This window comes from Ictalurus furcatus, chromosome 21 (genome assembly GCF_023375685.1).
Source record: "Ictalurus furcatus strain D&B chromosome 21, Billie_1.0, whole genome shotgun sequence".
Classification (NCBI taxonomy): Eukaryota; Metazoa; Chordata; class Actinopteri; order Siluriformes; family Ictaluridae; genus Ictalurus; species Ictalurus furcatus.
Genome location: NC_071275.1, coordinates 7334296 through 7356511, shown reverse-complemented (window position 1 = coordinate 7356511; position 22216 = coordinate 7334296). Strand labels below are relative to the sequence as shown.

The 22216-nt window shown below is 38.1% G+C and overlaps 1 protein-coding gene across 1 annotated transcript; it reads left to right on the top strand.

Moving 5' to 3' along the window:
* Positions 1–290: 290 nt before the first annotated feature.
* On the top strand, positions 291–20335 carry lmcd1 (LIM and cysteine-rich domains 1). Its single transcript, XM_053652937.1, has 6 exons — positions 291–416; positions 8433–8521; positions 9037–9292; positions 12320–12655; positions 16266–16481; positions 17782–20335. The coding sequence occupies exons 1-6, from the start codon at positions 306–308 to the stop codon at positions 17905–17907; spliced, it is 1134 nt and encodes a 377-aa protein (XP_053508912.1). The 5' UTR covers positions 291–305; the 3' UTR covers positions 17908–20335.
* Positions 20336–22216: the final 1881 nt, after the last annotated feature.

The following is a 22216-nucleotide window of genomic DNA, read 5'->3' as shown; positions in this document are numbered from 1 at the left end:
ATCATACTAAATAGTATGCAATAATACGTCTCTATAGGTTACCATGGTTACCAGAGCTCGCGTACTATTTAAACATACTATTTAATACAGTATACTGCTTTTCAGTTTCTTTGGATAACCTATTATTTTCACTTATTGTTTACTAAGTAGTTTGCAAATTTCAGACGGAGCCCTAAATTCAAAACCGGAAGTCCGCGGCGTCTCTGATTGGTTGGCCGGCGTTCCGTTTGCTGTGATTGGTGGGCGGAGTGCGCGAGAGATTCCCAGCAGACCCCATTCAGTTTAAATAGAGCTTTGTGAACCACATGGAGAGACAGAGCTGTCTGGAGCGCCGAGACTTCTTCGTCTTGAAATTGTTTGGACTTTTGAGGTATTTCTGTTTCACCAAAATGGATGTGATTTCCGGGATGCAGAAGGTGAGAATATGATATTTTCAACAAAAATAAAATTTGTTTTTCCTATGCAGGTCTTCTTTATGTTTCTTGAGACATGAGATATAAGCTAATAGGAATAGGTTTGTTATAATGTATAGGGTTACAAATGTATGTATGTCAACTTTTGATTCATAGCATTACTTAAGGTGAAAGTTGTATAAATGTATTAATATAGTAAGTTCAATTTGTTCTTGAAGTTTTCTAAAGTTATGCAAGTGCTAGAAGCAGAAATTTGAATTAATTGGATGCATATGGATAAATAATATGTATTTTTATATATATATATATATATATATATATATATATATATATATATATATATATATATATATATGCTACCAGTCAAAAGTTTAAACACTCATTCTTTATTTTTATTAGTTTTTTCACATTTTATAATAATAATAAAGGCATCAAAACTCTGGAATAACACAAATGGAACTATGGGAATCATGTCATGATAAAATAAATTTATTACTTTAGCATCTTCAAAGTAGACCCCCTTTTTGCCGAGAATTTGCAGAAATGTATTCTTGGTGTTTTCTCAACCGATTTCCTGAGGAATCCCCCCGAGATACTGTTAATACTGTTTTAAAACCATATTAAAAGTTCACACCTACGCTGGACACTTATTGGTTGCTTTGCAAAATATTTCACTCTGAGTTAAAAAAAAAAATTTTGTAATTAAAATGTTAGTTTTCTAATGAAAGAAATGAATATGTCGGCACCATTATATTTTTGTCTACAACCCCGATTTCAAACATTTAATCATACACCTTCAGATCAAAATATTTTTAAGCTCGTGAGAAACACTTCAGTCGAGTGTCCCCAAACTTTTGACCGGTTGTTTATGTATGCGTGTACGTACAATGTTCTACAATGTTCTGGCTCACACTTGAATTATAATTATTATGTAATATAGTAATATTACAAGCAGTTGCCTACACATACAAATAACAATGACTCCTAATTTCACATCTCCAATTTATTTGCATTCATAACAGCTTCAGCTCAACAGTTTTCACTTAATGCACTTCATCAGACAGATATTGAATGATTTCCTACCTCTTATACTGACTGTATACTTTTATTAGATTGGATATGAAAGTGACTTTTGTTTCTTATGTACTGTAATGCTCTACATGTCCAGCCATAATGAGTCTTAATGTAGCTCCTGGTGTGTGTGTGTGTATTCAGTGCTGGCTACTTTATTTACGCCTGTAACTCTTGATCACTTGACAGGCCAATTAAAATAGTTTCCTACATTTCAACAGTACCAAGGTTCCAAGGTTTTCCTCCTGTTCACTGTGTGTCGACGAGTAGAAAGTGGACACTGACAGCAGTGTGTCTCAGCCTTCTGTTTGGGCACTGTTTCCAACAGAAGAAAATGCTGAGCATTCACATTTCACAGATGAATTTAGAGTTCCTGAGCTTAGTGAGTCTTAAAGAAACCTTGATGAGTCTTAAAGAAACCTTATTCAGGTAATGAAAGGACTGTTTATTTGCTGGCTTAATGATGAAATTGGGGTTTAAGATATGGGGACCACTAATTCTGTCATGGGTGCCAACAATGTTGGAACAGCAACCTTTGAATATATATATGTTTTTTTTTTTATATATGTTGTGTTATTGAGTTGTCAGCATGGATAGCGTTTAATCACAAATGTGATTAAAACCAATTTCGATATATTTATCTCTGTCCTAAGGGTGGTATTATTTTAACCCAATAGGTTTAGCCTTAAAAGTAGAAAGTTTTCTCTGTCAATTATCTCAATTAGCTCAGCATATATCTTGTTTTGCTTCTGGTATGCCTTTAAATGAAATATTAACGCTAGCATTTCTTATTTAAAAAAAACCCAACATTTTATATATATATATATATATATATATATATATATATATATATATATATATATATATATATATATATATATATATATATATATATATATATATATATATATATATATAAATAAAATATATTTTTTATATATATATATATATATATATATATATATATATATATATATATATATATATATATATATATATAAAATATATTTAAGCTCATTGGTGTCAATTCTAGCTGAAAAGTAGGCTATGTATCCAACAGAATGCTCTGGAATTACTTCCAGGGGAAAAAAACACACACACAATAGACATGCACAATAGAAATAATCTGAAACAGCAGGAAGGGTTGAAAACGTACCTGCACGATTGTACAAACTGGCAGAAGTCCTGCTGGATCCATGTCTGCGAATGTGGATTTCATTGCCTATCTTCATTTTGGATGTTGGTCAAATTATGTTCGGGGCCACTGTGTTCTCAAGTATGGTGTCGTATTACATGTATTTATTGCCCCCCCCCCCCCAAAGAGAATGTACATGTGAGATACAGTCCAAGTACAGAACTGCTAACAGAGCTGACCGTAACAGAGCTTCGTAACCATGTTTCCACCAATAAACCACATTCAGTGCAAAATAGTTGCAGGACAAGTAAGAATACAAAAGTACTAATGCTGAAGGGAGCTGCAGGCAATAGTCATATAGCTGTTTAAGTATGATTTAATACATGTTATGTTGGTATAATGAAGTTAAATCACAGGATACGACTAACAAGTGAATGTAACCTGCATAGTTTCTGCAGAATTTTATGATTGTGTACTTACAATGGCTCAGATAACTATTCCCTTATCTTCTTAGTCTGTCTCAACTTTTCCATAGTTCCAAAGCAGATATTTGCACCAGAGCTTCTCTATGCCTAGAACTCCATGCTAGCATCAATTTATTAATGATTAGCGCTTTTTCTTTGTGAACAGTCCATGACTAATAAAATAGAAAGTTAGTAATGTGTTCAATCAAACACGTTATTAAATACCATGAGTGTTACTGGTTGTTGAAAAGATTTTACATGTATAATGTACGATTTATTATATATTGTGCATTTTAATAGCTAGCGTGTTGGATTCTAGCATAGCAGCTAGCTAGTGCAATGGCAAAGCAGCTATGTTAAGCTTGTGCTAATACACCTTTAACAGCAGGTGAACCTTCATGGTACCTTCAGTAATACTTTAGAATCAAAGAAAGAGTATAAATGAATGGATATTTCTGTGGTTTCTGAAGGATTTGCCTAGTATTAGTTCTAGCTATCAATCACCAGCTAACTTTACTTTCAATTTGGAGTTTCTGATATCATGTGACCTTTACAAAATATATTTCTGGGACTTCAGAATACAAAATGCTCTATTTTTTTAATTCTGTTTCAGTATTTTGTAGTGAGTTTTTTTTTGTTGTTGTTGTTTGTTTGTTTTTTTTCCTTTTTTTTTTTTTCTCTTCTTCTTCTTCTTCAGCATTTACATTTGAGGTATTTTGGTAGATGTATTTCCACGTTTGTTTTTCAAGTCAATGATCCTAATTCTCCTGCATCATTCGGCTTGTTGCTCATATCCCATTAATCTCAATATTTGTGTGCCTTCTGCTCTCTGAAAGCGCTCTGGGCTCCAGCATGACTTCTGTTAGACTAAAACATCAACCTTCTGACTCAGTCTTTCTCTCTGTTTAATTTTCTACTGTCTGGAACAACATTCGGCCTGTTAGCAGACTGTATGCCATGCACATACTGCGGCTATAGCCGTGGATATTGAGGGGTTTATGGCTGAACTGTACGTGGAACATTTGAGATACAAGCTGCTGCTGTTGGCAAAATAAATTTCAGTGTTTTAATACTGTTTGGATTTTAACAAAGTTAAATTTTGGATCTGCAAAGTTAAATGTTCTACTTTTAGTCAACTCAAAGTCTATCGAACAGTCCCTCCAGGAGTTTGCGATCGTAGAAATGAACACACAATCAAGCAAACGCCACAATATTCAGAAGAGCTTGCAATTTTTCTAAATTACCGCAGATTTTCTGCCAATTCGGGCCAAGGTGCATCATGTGCCGTCATCACATTCAGCTCATTCAGCCAAAGCCCTCTTTGATTCACGTGCATCGAACATGAGTACAGCTAAAAGGTCTCATTTTTACCAACAAACATCACTGCGAAAGACCGTGCAAGACAATTTTGCGCAATTGTAATTTCGCCAATTCAAGTAGTTTCCCGCAAAAAAAGCACCAAAAAACTCCTCAAATTGCATGGCAAATTTGGAAGAAAGAAAAAAAGTTGTAGCAATATCAAGCATTTTTGGCCACAACGATCACAAAAAAAACCACTGTTAAAATTCTACGGACTGATTGAAAGACTTTTTTTTTATTATTATTTGTTCCAATATATCCTTTGGGGTGTGCATAACAGCCTCTCATTTATTGCATAGTTGATCTATATAGTGCACAGTATATAGTGGATAAGAAGGCATTTGTTGATGTGGCTCAATTGTGTGTTCGAAGATGTAAATAACAAAATTTATGCTTGCGTGAAGAGTTGATGAATTGAAGACGGAGGAGGGCTTTTTCTAGGATCTAGGTTCTCCTAAGAAATATACAATAATATCGAATATGAACAAAAAGAAAACACTATTCATAGCTGGATAATTATAAATCTAAACCACTAAAGTGTATGATAAAGTTGTGATGTTATTCAGTACGAACAAATTAGAGCACTGTTCCTATTGAAAAATATCTGTGCATTGATAAATTAATATTGCAAGTGCATTTGTATGATACATCTTCAGTTATTACGATTGGGATGTCATTTTTAAAGGAATTTAACAGCATGACTAGTGATGAACAAGTTCTAGAGACGTGTTTGGCTTTTATTTAAATCACACACTTGGTATGAATGAATTGCCTACATGGAGTATTGTTTGTGAGGTTCATTCTGGATCTAAATGAAATAAAGTGCATATATGAGTAATGAGTAATTGCTTTGTTATTGGATTATTTTGTATGCAGAGAGTGAGTCTGGAGTCATTTAGCTTCTTTGTTGTACTTCTGAGTTATTCTGGGTGATGAATGGCCACTTGACCTGTGTACTTTAGTGGAAACCTGAACCTCAGAACTAAACAACATAGCTGTTCAGTCATTTGTTCATTTGTAGATGCCAGGAGCTCCAAGTGTGCCGAGAGGGTGCGATACGAGTTAGTAATACTGACTTGTTACATGAGGATGCTGGAATCATGAGATAAATATGTCTGCCTTTTTGATAGGGCTTTAGTGCCATGGTTACATGCAGTGTTGTTTTGTTCACTTTCTATTTATGATGATGTTGTTGTTTATTTTTTTTACCTGACACTTCATCACGTGGCTTAAGCCACAGTTTCTGCAGTATAAATCTTATATCTATGGTGTGATGTGTTGACTGTGGGGTTTTGTCCATGTTGACTGAGTGACCATTTGACAAATGGGTTCTGAGAGAGACAATGTTCTAAGCTGCTGCCGCTACATATCTCCAATTCCCATGTCCTCATTATATCTCTCATACCTGTCCTCTCACATACTTGGCTTTTCCGGACAATGGAGTGCCATTCTAGCACGTAGGTGCTATTTTTGGCGTAGCTCAAAAGTTCTGGGTCTGTGCTTATGACCAGAAGGTCGCGAGTTCTAATCCAAGGACTGCCTGAGTGCCAGTGCTGAGCGAGACGACTCATAAAGGAAGTGTTTGGCCAAAAATGTAGACTATTCACCACTTATTCCAAAATGTATTGAATCAGCCAAGACATGTTTATAGTCTTTTTAGATTTGCAATGGAGGTACAAGATTAATATAGCTAGAGAAATCCTTACATACTGGTTTAAGCATTGCACTCACCTTAAAAGATGTTGTTGGCTCGGTAAAACCATTTGTACATAAACTTTCATAAAACAGCAGAATAAATCTGTATTAAAAAACAAACAAAAAACCCCTAGGCTACAAATCAAACTCCAACTATACTAGCATTTGAATCACTTCTATCATCAAACTTTGGGCCACACCTCCTAGCTAAGTCCTAGCTAATTATAAAATGTGTGTGTATGTATGTGTGTGTGTGTATCCACTGTATTCTTTATATATTCCTGTATTTTTCTTCTTACTATCCCTATCTTCACCTGTCTCGTTGCTGCTGTGACACCCAAATTTCTCTGTCTGGGGATTAATAAAGTTTTGTCTTGTCTTATAAGGGGGAAAAAAGGGATTCTGTGACTACTGTTTTCTGGGGTAGTGCCACAGTGTTTCGAGATACTGAAAAACTTGACAAAAGCATTTATGTGATTATTTAGACATGCAATTTGCACAGTGTTGAACTGGTGGCTTCTCTTACTTTGTAGCATCATTAGCTTTGTAGGTCCAGTAAAAATACTAAAGAAGCTAAATTTAAACACCAAATAGGTCTTGACTACATTTGGGGATGTGTGTTGAAATTGCTGCAAAATCAATTTACGTTGAACAAATTGAACGGATACTTTAATTCTCAACTACTCAGCTGTGTGGTTGGAATAGATTTAGATTTTGCCTCACATGTAAAACTATTTGGATAAATAAATAGTCCTCATGTGCATGTTTTATTCATCACTGTGATTTTTAATTATTTTGTCAGTTTTGTTGTTGAGTATTGTTTCCCCACCATTTCACTCTTCTGGATAAACCCAGCACTGTCACTCTTGAGTGCCACTTGGATAGATCCTATTTACAAGTAAACACCCTTAAGGCCTGAATTTGTAATGATCTGTTGGAAAAGCTTATTTATTTGGGGTATGGGTCATTAACTCCAGTCCTGCAGTGCCAAAGTCCAGCCCAGTTTACTGATTTCCCTGCTCTAACACGCATACTAAAGCAAGTAATTAAAGATCTTTCTCTGAGCAGAGAAATCACTAAACCCTACTGGACCTTTTAAGGACTGGATTTGATGAACGCTAGTTTAAAATGTAGGAAAAGTATGACGTAGCACAAGGTTCCAGCAAAGTTGTATGGTTCTCAGAGACGTGTGCTGTAGATCATGTAGAGGTGACGGGGGCAAGTGTGTACTTGTACCATGTTTGGGGAAATTTAGCCACTTCTTACTAGCTGGCTAATGCTCACAGTCATGGGAGACTCGGTGAATCATGTACTTACTCGAGACGGCTTTCATTACAGCGTGTGTCAGCATATGACTGTTTTCTTTTTGAGACACGATCTGTGTGTCTACACCAGTGTGAATCGGTCTTACCTCATGTCTATGTTGGGGCATTGTTATTAAAGGTGCAGTTTGTAATCTTTAGAAGTGTTTCTATACCCATAATAATCATGTAATTCCAAACATACCAGCTGCAATACCATCTGTGATTTGCTGTGCTGCATTGTTATATTCTTTGTTTTGGTTTTGGTTTACATTCCAGGTTTTCTGGCACTGAAATGAGCTCGACATTACCTATAAAGGCATATGTAGTTTTATATGTATGGGGTGAACTTAGTTGGGAGAAATGGTAAAGTGCATTCATTGCAATTGCAGTTCACTTTGCAGGCAGATGACTGCTGTGAAAATTATAAACTGCTCCTTTCAGGTCCAAACTGAAGTCTATTTTGCCATTACAGTGGTTTATAAAGGTTTATATACTGTATAAGCGGTTTATTCAGTCTGAAATTAAACTAGCACTGTACGAAAAAACTGCTGCATAGACAGTATGAAAGATATAGAGCCCCCATTATGTCTGCTATTTTGATTTTCTAAACATATTATGGTGGAAAATTATTACCCTCTTATACTCCAGAGGAAACACCAGAGGTTATAGGCTCTCATTCCACACTCTCATAACTCATAACATTCACAGGAGAAAGTGTCATAAAAGCTGGAGCTCATCTTTTCATTCAAACTGATGAAATTGATTTATTTCAGTTTATATATGGAGGATTAATATGTACACCATCTAAAGGTGAGCCAAAAAGTATAAAGTCTGATTAACTGTGATTGATATCAGTATTTCTATAATGTCAATACTAATGTAATAGAGACCCTGAACCTCTATGCTCACTGAATACCCTTCTCTTTATTCTCTGAATATGCATTCTCTTCTCTCTCTCTCTCTTTTGCCTCTGTTTTTTTTTCTCTCCCAGATGTCAGTGGTGCAGCCGCCAGCGGGAAGGGGTGCGGTGTGTCTGACATGTAAAGGGATCTGCTCTGGATTCCAGCCACATTCCTGGAGGTGATTTATTCCCTCTGCTAAAAACGTAAAGAAAATGAGGACATGGCTCCCTAACCCTCCATTCTCTTTTTCCCTTGATGTTTGGGGAATGCTCCGTTTGCTTCGCCACAAACGTGTTGCTAGCCATTGTGGGCGTCTCTGTTTACATTTCCTTGAGCTTGAAAGATGATTTGCAGCAAATAGGCAGACGAGTCGAAGCTCGCTGTATTGTTTTATTAAAAGGGCTTTGCACTTGATATGATATAAACTGAGCTCTGCTAAGTGCACATTATGTAAGCTGTGCACAATTAAAATGCATTTTGTTGATTGGTACATGCTTTGATAGTAGTGTGCTTTCCAGGCCCATGAAATAGGAATTCACTGTAACAAATCACGACTGATTTTTTTTTTTTTCCTTTCTTCTAAACATCCATTGTAAAACCAAAGCACTCGAGTAGCTTTCTGTTTTCTCAGAAGTCAAGTTCACATGCTTTTTTGTTTCAATACTAACAATTTCCATATTTGTCTCCCTTTAGCAAAGCTTGCACTCAGTGTCACTGCAGCCAAGAAGACCACGCACCCAGCTCGGATCTCGAGGATGACTATAAAATGGGCCGATTGTTGGCGAACTCCAAGTACGCCCACCTGACCACCAAAGTGAAAGGTGGAGATGGCCTGAGGGTCTACAAACGTAACCGCATGATCATCACCAACCCTGTGGTGTCTCGCAAAGACCCCACTTTCAACACCATCACCTATGACTGGGCCCCACCTGGCCTGACTCAAAAACTGGTGAGAAATCACCAGAAAGTTTCATGTTGATACAGCTTAAGAGTTCCACCAAATGAGAGCGAAGAGAACTTAGATAGGTAGCAGAGAAGGCTCCAATTCAAACCCTTTTAGAAATCTACGAAGCGTAAACTATCCAAAGAACCCTTGAGGAACTCTTTTATACGAGTGTATCAATCTGCCAAGTTACATAGTTAGGTTGCACAGGCTCAAAGAGACCATTCAAGTGTAGCCACATCGTTTTAATAGAATCTGTTTGGGAAAGATGAGCCTTGTGATTGGCAGACATTTTGGTACATTCATACTTTGGACTTCATATTTTGTTCCCACAAGACCAACAGTAACCTCATTTGAAAGCAATCATAAATTTAGGCAACTTTTTGCTTTAACGCTCTAGACGAACCTTTCTTTTGGAGTTCGACCTTTTCTGTTTGAGTTCATCGTCAAAGCATTGCAAGGAGGATTAAAAAAGGAATCACTGATAGTACTGTTAAGAACTTGGGTGGAAAATAACCGCCAGTGTGTTCCAGCAGATTGCATTATGTGATTATTCAGTCTTTTCACGTTCCTTCATCTCATCAGTCAGGGGGAAGAAATCTAATAGTGCGTTTGATATTTGAAGCTGCGTCTGTTTGCAGTGAACCCTTAAATACTTCATCCTCTGGTTATAGAAGCAGTTGTTTTGTATCACTGGAAAAGAATGAATGGTAGTTGTTTGGTATCAGGGGAACAGAAGGATATCTGCTGATCAGTGGAATAATCTGGCACTTTAAGATGCAGGAATGAGCCTGACCTTTTCTCTATCGCAATTGCTGGCTGTCACTGCTCCTATTCTTATACAGAGCTCTAATTTGCCCTGGCCAGACTTCTCTGGTGTTCCACTTGACTTTTATGCAGTGATTAGTCCTGCCAGAGGCACCGTATGTGGTTTTTGTTTGTTGGGTGGGGTGGAGATCTGGGAATAAGCCTTCAGCTTTACTATTCCCGCTCTGGGCTGCCAGGAAGCGTGTTCGCTGTGTGCCGAAGCGAAGGACTTTCATCTGTCGGGGGAATGGCCGACTGTTTTTTCAGCCGTCTGAGCTACCCCTGTCTTTTCCTGAAACCCATTGTGTATTAGGGAGCTTTGTTCTCTAGAGTGAGTCTGGCAGGTTCACTGCAGTGGAGAGCTTGGAATGATGGTTTGCCTATTTAATACAGATGAGAAGGTCTATACAGCACCACAAGTTCTATCAACATGTTTTTCCAACGGTTTAAAGAGTGTGAATTTGAACCAGGCCTGCCTTAATGACTGCTTCAGGGTGACTTTTGTCTTACTTCGTGCTGTGCCGTGGCTTTTGTTGCAGTAATTAGGATTGTCTCTCCAAGTTCGTTACAGCTGTCTTCTAAAGTGCTTAAAGGCAGTAAAGAACTGTAGCACTATTGTTCTTCTTAAACAGTCTTTATACAGAGTGGACATGTTTTCTTTTAGTGGGTTTTAGGAATATTTGTGGTCGCTTTAAAGACATCCTTAGAAGTTTACGATGCCAGAGGACGACTGTGGCACAGGCCACGGACTCGAGAGTTTACAGTAGCATAAAGCGTAGAGAAGCACAGTGAACGAATCGGCGCCTGTTTTGAATTAACATATAGAAACCAAACGTTTGTGTATAGCTGTCCAACTGGCTAAAGGGATACAAATTATCCACTTATTTTGAGGCAACTGCTAAATTTCCTCCACTAAATTGATCCTCCACAGCTAGGCCACAGAGCAGTCTGTTGGCATTTACTATGCTAAGAAGCCTGCTGCTGAGTAATCAAAATTAGCCTCACTTATATAAATAATGATTTTTACCTATTGGCAAAGGATAATGAAATGAATGAATCGTAATTTTTTTTTTTTAAGTTTCCTCAACGATTTTGTCCAATTGTTCTTTGTAAGAGATTGCTGAACTATCATGGAACTGGCTTAACCTCGATCGTACCCAACTTTTCTTATATAATTATGCACTGGGTGGCCATACTTAGATTTTTAAGGAGGAAAATGAAAACGAAAATCAATCGCATGACATAATATTGGAAGAAAAATGAACACCCCCCCCTTGTCAGTGTAGCCTGCGGTTCAAGGCATGACACTAATGTGTATGCTCAGTGCAGGATTTATTGTAGGCTATTTATTGTAGGCAGGGGTCAAAGGAGGATCAGAAATGCACAATACAATTGGCAAGATTTCGCAAAGAGGAATGGAGACAACAGGGTATAAATAACCGAACTAACTATTAAGAGCCAAACACAGAACAGGTGCACACATAAGGGAAGCAAACCAATGATAAGGCAGGGGCAGGGACAGGACTGGAACCAAAACAAAGGCACATGGCCATAATATAAACAACAGCACATGGAAAATGAAAAACAAAAGCAAGAACTGCATTTGTGACAGTCAAACTCCTCTCCTCCTCCTCCGAGTTCTCTTTAGGCTGGATTTTGCTCAGCCTGTTGTTTGCCCCTGTATATAAGATTTTGTTAGACCCAGCTAAAGATTTACAGGATTAAAATGTAGAGTGGCTGTCCCGAGTTTCCTCAAGGTTCCATATTTGGCCAGTGAAACTTTTTTTTTTTTCAAAATCTCGGGACTACCAAGAAGTTGATTTAAAAAATATATTTTTTTTTATTTGTCATATAATGGCCATTTAGTGGCTCTTAAAATTCATATAAAATTTCTGCTGTTGAATGCAGTCTATTGAGGGTTTAACAACGAGGCAGTGTTACCACGATCCTGGGTGGTTTGGCGAGAGAGAACAGGGAAAGCAGGGACGCTGGTTCTCCTGTATGAATAGCTAGCCTGTCTAAAACTTTTCATATTAGTCCTCCTTTTTACGAATGTGCAAATATTAACATTACTAGCTTGATCGTTCGAGAGTTCTGTAGGACTTGTTTTGTTGGGCTTTTACAAATCCAGAATTGAAACATGATGAGTTTATTTGTTTTTTCATGAGCTAGCCATATACATTTGAATTGTAGCCTAATTCATAAAATTTTTTGTGCGTGCACCAGGCCATGCAGTATATGGAGCTTCTCCCTGAGGAAAGGCGGCCCGTGGCGGGCACGGAAGGGGCACTGTACAGGCGCAGGCAGTTGATGAGGCAGCTCCCTGCTTACGATCAGGACCCGTCACAGTGCCACAGCTTGTCGGAGGCTGAAACCAAAGCTATGGCTCAGTTTATAAAAAGTTATAAGGAGGAGGTGTTGGGAGTGGGGGAGGTGGCACTGCCAGGAGAGGGAGGAATGCCCAGAGACAATGGTGGAAAACAGAAGAATGGGAAAGAACAGCCAAACCCAGAGCCCACCACCAACGGCACGCTGGAAGAGAATGGCAAGAAGAGTGAATATGTAAGTTTGATTGATATTCACACACACACAGACAGTTACAGACGGTTTCTATTTTTCCTCTGGGCCAAGTAATGAAATAAAATGCAAGTTCTTCATTTTGGAAAGGCTGGAAAACACTTAATTTGTTCAAGATTCTTGGACAGTGAGTTTCCAAACATTTATCATTTATCTTCATCAATCCGTCTCTCTCTCTCTCTCTCTCTCTCTCTCTCTCATTAAACTTCTAGTGTTAGCATCCCAAGACATTCCAAGAACATTTACAGCCAGTGTTTCTCACAGCCCAATGATTTAGACTTGACTTATGCCATCTGCTTATGCCATGGTGCGCTGGGAATTGAAATATGTATGTAGGTAGACATTTTAATACAAAAACCATAAAATAATGGTTAGGCTGTCATTCTGAATGCAAAGCTGGTGTTGCAGCTCAAGACCACATACTGGACCTTAAAACAAAACAAAACAAAACCCCCATATGGCATTCTAATGTAATCATGTGAAAGAAGTAGCGATGCTCTGAAGTGGAGCCCGAAGTCAGTTACCAGACCAGCCATGTATGCTGTGATGTGTAGTTGGCTGATTATCCACTTTTACTTAGCACTTTCTCCCTATTTGAAGCAGACACAATTCCATGCTAGTTGAAGCAAACTGGTCTTGTTTTGGTTTGACTAACAACTTTTTTGTTTAATGCACTTTTCTTAGCATAGTGAAGAAAGTAAATCAAAACAGAACATGAAGCCAGGTTGACCATGCCAGGACGTTAGCATATAGAGTGTAGAAGCAGACTAACTTGCCACCTGTTTTTCATTTACTTGTATATAAACCAAACGCTGTGTGTCTGTCCAATTGGCTGAATAGATACTAATTATCCACTTATTTTGAGGCAAACGCTAGATTTCTCTAAACATTACTCCACGGCTAATCGACGGAAAAATCGGTGTTGGCATGTCCAATGCTAAGAAGCCTGCTGCTGAGTAAGCAAATCTGTTTTAGAGAGAGATTGATTTCTAAATAGTGCCCAGAGAACCGATGCAAATAAGTCCACAATCCCTTTACAAAAGTGCTGGGCTAGCCTGGAACTAGCTTTAACCCAGATTTTATCTCATCTCGGTGTTCATGACTTAAGGACTTAGCGACATAATCATCCTTCTTTATTCCTCTACATCTCAATTAATTTTTATTTTTTTTTAAATTCCAAAGTAGGATTTGCTCAGGATTTTTGTACTGGCAGGCATTGTGCTTTACAATTGATATAGGATATGATCCAAGAATACAGCTGTGTAGTTGGATGTGTGGGCACACATCAGTGGTTTCCTGGGATTCCAACTATAACCTTTTGAGGTGTTCATTTTAGCCTAGTTTTATTTGCAAAGATTTAATATGAAAACACTGAGCTACTGCTCTAGCGTAGGAGAATTCGCTTAGAACGGCAGCACATGCCCAAAGTCTGCAGCTAAAGTGATCTACAGTCTGATCTTTAGAGTAACGTCAGTAAGGTTCATTAAACATGATTGATTTCAATGAATGAAGAGAGCATGAAAAGTTAGGTTGTTGTGGTTTTTTTTTTTGGTTTTTTTTTTGTTTCTGGCGCAGACTGAGGACGGTGATTTACCATTTACAGTTCTTGTCTAAATTAGTGTGGGTCTTGGGTCTGCCTTGCTAGGATGCATTTATAGCCCTGTAAAAATCTGTGGTTCTTTCTTTCGAGTTTAAAAATGCTACATGGCATTCTTAATCGTTTCCTGTATATGCTCAGAGTCTTCGCTTTAGGGAATTACGTGTCTGTGAGGTCATGTTTTATGATGGAGTGAACAAATAAAACGTTTGAGGTTAATTGAAGTTTCCTGTGTAGATCGACTGTTCAACACAAAACGCATGCAAACGGCAGACTGGATGAAGGAGTGTGGGTTCAGTCTTGACTTAGTGTCTGAGGTTCTCTGACTATAAGCTAGTCTTGGATATCCAGAAATTGCCAAGTGGTTTTTGCACAAAGCTTTATTTATTTATTTATTTATTTATTTATTTATTTATTTATTAAAAAGGAAATCTGAGATTTCAAGATCTTGATTTCAAGATCTTTTCTCATGAAAAGCCATCCAGCAAGTGAACACTACTCAATAATCCAGCTGAGCTGCTAGTTGGAGTGTTACACCAGAAACTAACATTTAGTCCAATTCAGTGATCGTGTTGACTCATCACAAGCTACCAGAACAGCTTCAATGCACCGTGGCATAGAAGTCTGTGGAACTGTGGAGGGTTGAGATCTGGTGACCTTGAAGACCGTAGCATATGATTGACCTCATTGTCATCCTCATCAAACCATTCAGAGAGCCCCTGTGCGCTGTGGATCTGGGCAGAGTCATCCTGGAAGAGAGGACTCTGATCAGGATTAAAAAATATTTCATTATAGGATAAAGGTGAATTGATTTGCAAATCACCAACAAATCAGCACTCACCTGAAGGCCGGTTCACGCACAGCACCGAAGATACACGTGGCACACACTCGGTTCATTGGAGGACCACGTACAAGAGCATAAAAAGGTGTCTGAGCACCACGCATACTGTGTTGCAGAGCAAATGCATATTAAATCAGAATTATAGTCAGGTCCATAAGTATTTGGACACCTTTTTGGCCCGCATATTGAGCGTTCCCATGAACATCTACCAAATGTAAATTCAATGCTTGGAATCAACTCCAGACCTTTTATCTCCTTAATTTGTCATGAAATAACGAGGAAACGGGCCACACCTGGCCATGACACTGCTTATCAGTCAATTGTCCAATTAGCCCATGAACTCTGTGAAAGAATAAATGGCTGTAATTCCTAAACGGTTAATGCAATATTTTTGTTCAACCCCTTGAATCAAACCTGAAAGTCTACACCTCAGTCACATCTTGATTGCTCCATTTCAGATCTATTGTGGTGGTGTACAGAGGCAAAATTATAATAAAAAAATAGAAGATTGTGTCACTGTCCAAATACTTATGGACTTAACCATAGAAACCAGGCCTAAGGGGATAAGTGGACCCCTATAAATATAGGGGTCCACTATAAAGTGGACCCCCACACACACACACCATAACAGAACCATCAGGTTTCTGCTGATTTGTCATATTATATATTATATATAAAACCTCACCAGTGCCTAAAGTCTTTGTTCCAATCTTCCCCTTTTATTTAAGGAAGGATTGTTTTAAGGAGGAGAGTCATTTCGGATCTGAAAATAATTAAACCTAGAAGAACATCTGTGCTTGATTTGTGTTTTTATCATAACAGGAATGCTCTGTTTGGGGCCTGTGGGATTTCAGCATAACAACATGGCTTTGATTATCTCAAAGGAAATTTGGCAGGAGGACCTCATTTAACCTTTTTAAATGTACAGTTTAACGGCTCTTCTACGGAGACAAGTGGGAGTGTCGAATAGAAATAATGCTGATTTAACACATGAACCATTATTTCATAAATTTTTTTCCTCTATGCTCTTCCTGTGCTGCTGCTCTGCATATTTTATTTACTTATACTGTATGCTCTTAAACTGTACATGTAAATTGCACCTATTTTATAGCCGTTTATTTTGATCTCTTTTTTCTTTATTTTTTTTTCCTCTGCAGCACTGTAGCGGTTGTGGGCAGTTGGCAGCCCCGGACAGTCCCGTCGTGTACGCAGAGAGAGCGGGATACGAGCGGCTCTGGCACCCTACCTGCTTTGTGTGTGTGGAGTGTGGCGAGGCGCTGGTTGATCTGGTGTACTTCTGGAGGAAAGAGAGTCTGCTGTGTGGCCGGCATTACTGCCAGAGTCTGAAGCCGCGCTGCCCGGGCTGCGATGAGGTAATCACTTTCTCTAACACAGATTAGAAACCTATTCTAATCACACTAACGTTGGCTTTAACGATAGCAGTATTTACTCCTAATACAGTGCTGGGATTATATCACTTTATGTGGGTATGTTAAAAATAAAGGTTAACAACATGTCTTTGATTGGATAACTGTTAGTACAGTTATTTGATTGGAAAATGCTTAAAATATACGTGATTCAAATAAAAAACAGTTATTTATGCGTTTGGAAAGAACACAAAAATTAAATGTAAATGTAATTTTTAGAATTCGCTGCTGCCTGTGAGGTAAATTGCATTTGCTAAAAAACAAACAAACAAACAAAAAAAAAAACAGTGAAAAGCCTCTCTCGTCCTCCCTAATCAACCTGCCAGGGATTTCCCCCAAGTGGCTCATGCTTCTGGATTACGTCTTTGTTTATTTTGACATGTGTTTTTGTTTTCAGTAATATCCTGTCTCCTCCTTTGTCTTGTCATTTGTTGTCTCCCTTATGTGTCATGGTCATTCTCACCTGTGCTCTATTTATTCTTGATTAGTGTGTATATTGTGTGTTTTGCCACCTGACTTTACCATGGCTTTGTTTTGTGTTTATGTATCCCGGTTTTTGATCCCGTTCTGTTCTCTCCTGCTGGGTTTTGGACATCCACTCATAGTGCTGTTTGTAGATCGCCCGACCTCTGACTGTTTCCTATTTTTGATTCCGACTCTCATTTTGGATTTGTCTGCCTGCCTCTCTAATAAACGCTTTTACTGCACTTGCATCCATCTCCACTCGCTGTCCCTGACACGACCTCACTTCCTTTCAATCTATGCACGCTTTATGACTTGCCATTTTAGAAGAAGGGAGCCAGCTGAGCGCGCCTGTTCCGATTAGGGGTGGAGCTAATTTTCAAGATGAGAAAATAAGGCAATGCTGCATAGTTTTTTTTTTTTTTTTTCTTCCCTTTTCTAAGAAATAGTTTGAAGCGATGTGATGAAAAGACATTTATACAAGCATCTAAAAGTGAACAATTTTTCTGTTTGTGCAGCTTTTGTCACCATATTTGGGTTGGAACGAGAAGTTCCGTAGCTGTTTGCGCTCCACCATTCGACGCCAGTTTCTTATCATTAGAAGACAAGCTGTCTTGTTTACGCAGATCTTGCAGATTGAGATAAAGACAGTGAAGATCTTTCAACCTTTTGAGATGAGAAATCTGAGGACAAATGTGCAGCGCTAACCCTTATCCTCCCTTTTCTCTTTTTGTTTCTTTTCTCTCTCTCTCTCTCTCTCTCTCTCTCTCTCGCACTCATGTAGCTGATCTTCTCAGAGACCTGCCATCAGGAAAATGGCCAGGCTTGGCATAAGGAGCATTTCTGCTGCTGGCAGTGTGGCCAGAATCTTCGCGTTCAGTGTGGCTGCACCAAAAAAACCCAAAAGTGAACGCACCAAGCTGACGAACCAACCTGCTGAGTGGAAGCAGAAGGCCAGTTTGGATATACTGCATCGTTTTTAGCCCATTCTTCCGACCTGACGTGCCATCCAGACTGTATCTCCCTACTATATATGAATTATAAATAGGAATAGAAATGACGTCACACCATTAATTTAGACAGTGGTGGCAGTTATATCTAAATAAATAGTGTATGTGTAAAGAAAGTGAACTTTTCATTAGTTCAAGTGTAAATCATAAAACGCCTGATCCTAACTAACCCCAGCCACCCCCCCCCCCCCCAAACAAAAAAAAGCTCCAAGGTGGTATTAGGATGTTATGGAGAATTAGTAAAAAGAACGACCCACGCCTGAGTGTTTAGAGAAAAACCATACTGCACTAATGCTTCACGTCATTATATAATGCAGTCATGGGTGCAACTTGGCTGAGAACGAGAGCTGATGTGATGATGAACATGATGGACCTTTAGGGCTGAGACCTGTTTGCATCATACATCTGGTTAATGCAGCACACGAGAGCACGTGGATGACTCGTAGATGAGCTGCGGGTTTGTCAGAAACAACTAGAAGTGATTAGACTGTGAGCTCAAAGCATAAAGTGACCCTGTTTTTCCTTCACTGGGTGACAGACACGTTTGAAATGACAGACAAGATCAAAATTTCAGACTCAGCAAACGAAACAGAAACAGAGAAAGAGATTGTAGAAAACAATTAACGCCAACTGTTTTGGTGCGAGGCAGAGGTTCTGGGCGGAGGGAAAGGTTCCAGCTTCCTCTCCAGCCGAGCTGTCTGGAGTTTCACAAGCGGCCGTTTGCTGGTGCTGTCAGAGATAAAACAGGTCCTGTCTCGTATAAGCATGTGGGTAAGAGTTCATGGAGTGAATGCAGCCTATGCGCGAGGGTGTTTCACGCGAGTGTGTTTGTAAATATTTCATAGCCCTGACACTTAGGGCCTGAGCTAGGATTCCTGTAATGGTGGGAGTGTTAGATTGCATAAAGCCACGATTTATATTACGTGTCCTTAAGTATTGTATAAATAATTATCTAACAATTTAAGTACAAATGATTAGAATGAAGTACTTGTATTAGATTTATGTACGGTCCCTTCCGAAATTATTGGAACGGCATGGTTTCAACTTTTTTTATTTTTGCTGTAGATTGATGACATTTTGGGTTTGAGATCAACAGATTAATATAGAATTTCAGCTGTTATTTCCTGGGGGGGTGTGTGTGTGTGTGTGTATGTGTGTGTGTTAAATGACATCGAACAGCACATTTTGTTTCAGACCACCCAATTTGTAGGCGAGCAAAAATATTAGAACAAGGTGTTTCTTGTTACCCAGCTGTGTCCTGTTAGATTGATTGATTGTTTAAACAATAACTATCTCTGAACATCTACTCTTGGTTTTAGTCTTCAGTTTCACCTGTGAAAACTGCATTTGTTGTTAAAAAGGAAACACCAACATGAAGATCAGAGAGCTGTCTATGGGAGAAAAGGAAGCCATTTTGAAGCTGAGAAAAGAGAAAATCTTTCGGTGTATAGCACAAACAAATGAACTGGCTAAAACTGTTCCAATAGTTTCAGAAGGGACTGTACATGAAAGTACTAGTCAACTGTTTAGAGACACTGAATTGAATATGCACTCACCGGCCACTTTATTAGGAACATTCAAGGAGTTATCCAGTCAGCCAGTAACGTCAGACGAGAGCAATAGCCAGACTGGTTTAAGCTAACAGGAAGACTATGGTAACTCAAATAGCCAGTCTTTACGACCGCGGTGAGCAAAAAAGCATCTCAGAACGCCTAACACATAGAACCTTGAGGTCAGCCAGTCTACGTTGGCAGAAGACCACAATAGATTCCGGTTTTGCTGAAGCCGTGCCCGCTGTAGCCTCAGATTCCTGTTCTTGGCTGACAGGAGTGGAACCCGATGTGGTCTTCTACTGTTGTAGCTCATCTGCCTCAGTATGTGATGTATTGTGTGCTCTGAGATGCTTTTCTGCTCACCACAGTTGAGACTGTTCTGTATAAAGTGTACATCAAACTCATACCATCTGGCATCAACAACTATGGCACGGTCACCATAAAGCAGCATTAAGTACATCAAGTATATTTGTAATACTTAAGGACGCTTAATATAAAGTTTACAGTATAAAACTGTGTGTGTATGTGTTGAAGGAAATCTTTATTTCCCTGCCTATGACGTTTATTTCTCTGTGAGATATAAAATCCATCACAATCATCAGATTTCTGCAACACCAGCCACAAGCAGCAGTCCTGGACTGGAATTGCGTCCAAGCCTGAGCAGTTTGGATTTCTGGCAGTAATGTAACCCATATCATATCGCTGCTGTTTTAAATGTTTATACAGATGTTTCAGTTAAGCTTTAGAGAGAAAATAAATGCCTTACATGTGAAAACGTGCCAGTTCCTGCTTATTTTTATTATGAATATTAAGTTTCGTATGGTTAAGATTAATGCGTTTGGAGAGAGAATCAAAGTGTAGACGTGACATCGCATGATTATTTTTCTTTCACAATGATCTAGTACACAGTCCCTGAGGGCATCTCGAAACGGACGATCTTTGAAACTGGAGAAGTTTAGATATCAAGGATTGTTTGTGTTCGTATTTATTAACCATGTGAAAATCATAAACTTGTGCTCACCTTTTGGTAGAATGTCGTCTCATTGGATTTGAGATAAAAAAAAGAAAAAAAAAAAAGAAGAACGTGTTTGATGCTTGTAATTTATGAAGGTGATGTGTATTAGCGAATGTAGGGTAGTTCATTAAAAAGGAACGAAATGATCTTTAGAACTGGAATGTTCACATTGTAAAATTGTGAAAGCAGGACGAGACGTTTCAGGCATGATCGAATCAGTTTATTACCTTTCGAATGATTTGATTACCAGTGGAAAAGGGAGTAGTTGCATATTTTTGAGAACATTGGTATATACTGTTGATATTACGTTGACTTGCTTACTTACTATATACATTGGTATATAGTATTTTGTTATTACGTTGACGTGCTTACGTTGAATAAATCAACTGGAAGGCTGACCTTGGAGTGGAAAATGGATAAAGGACACTAACCAAAGTTCTGCTTTAGTCTGTATGAAATGATCAGATCTTTTTGTTTTTGACTTTTTAAGTATAAATCTCAATTTTGGTATCTGAAAGGAATCTTTTTAATGATTCTATTCATGTATAAATCTGAAAGCGATGTTTGGGTCCGTTGCCAAATGATAATGTCGATTCAATGGTTTGTGTTGTTTGTTTTAAAACGGCATTATATGATGCGAAGCTTTTACGCAACAGTTTTTTTTTTGTTGTTGTTGTTGTTGTGCATAACAGTCGAGTGCAAAAGTTTGTATCCCCTCATGGCTTTTGAAGGGGGAAAAATAAAAACATACCACTAGTTTACAATCTATCTACAAAATTCCGTACTACAGTACATCCACTTCTGAGTGGATCCGAAAGCTGATTCGAGGAATCAAAAAATCTAATTTATTAAAGAATATTTATATCATCAGTTCTGAACTGGTATAATTTTGTATGTTTTCACTGTTAATATGTTAGCTTGTATTATTTGAATATTGATTTGCTATGAAAATGTTTTTTTTTTTTTTTGTCCTAAGGGTATGCAAACTTTTGCCCTCGACTGATTAAAAAAAAAAAAAAGTCATTTTCCAAATAAGATGACCTGGTTGACAATTATGCCTCCATATTTAAATGTATTTCCTCGACCTAGGAATAAATACCACAAAATATATTTTGGCTTGATTTGTTTTTATTTATGTTTTCTACATGATTTAGTATTTAATATATGTATCTTTTTTTTTGTTTATTTTCAATTTCATTAATTTACTAACCATATAACAGTGTAAAATAATTAAGTAAGTCATTGATTACTTTCCTATAACAGCACACCCCATTGGGTTTTAAATCACAGCATTTATTCCACAGCATTTGCCTGTGTGTGTGTGTGTGTGTGTGTGTGTGTGTGTGTGTGTGTGTGTGTTTGTTTATTAATTAAAGAGTGACGCCATAAGTTTTTATTCATACTTTCTATTGTTGTTACATTTAATGTCATGGAACGTCCACGAAAATTCCTGTTATCATTTATGTTAAAGAAACTGTAAACAGTCATTCCAACAGCAGCCTTATTTTTTTCTCTTTCTTTAATAAGATAAACAAACACAGCTTGCCTTGTTAGCTCAAAGCATGAAGCCCTCCATCTTGAACGCTTTCCCGTGTTGGAAAAATGAGTTACAGCTTTACATATGGTTGTCACAAAGCACTA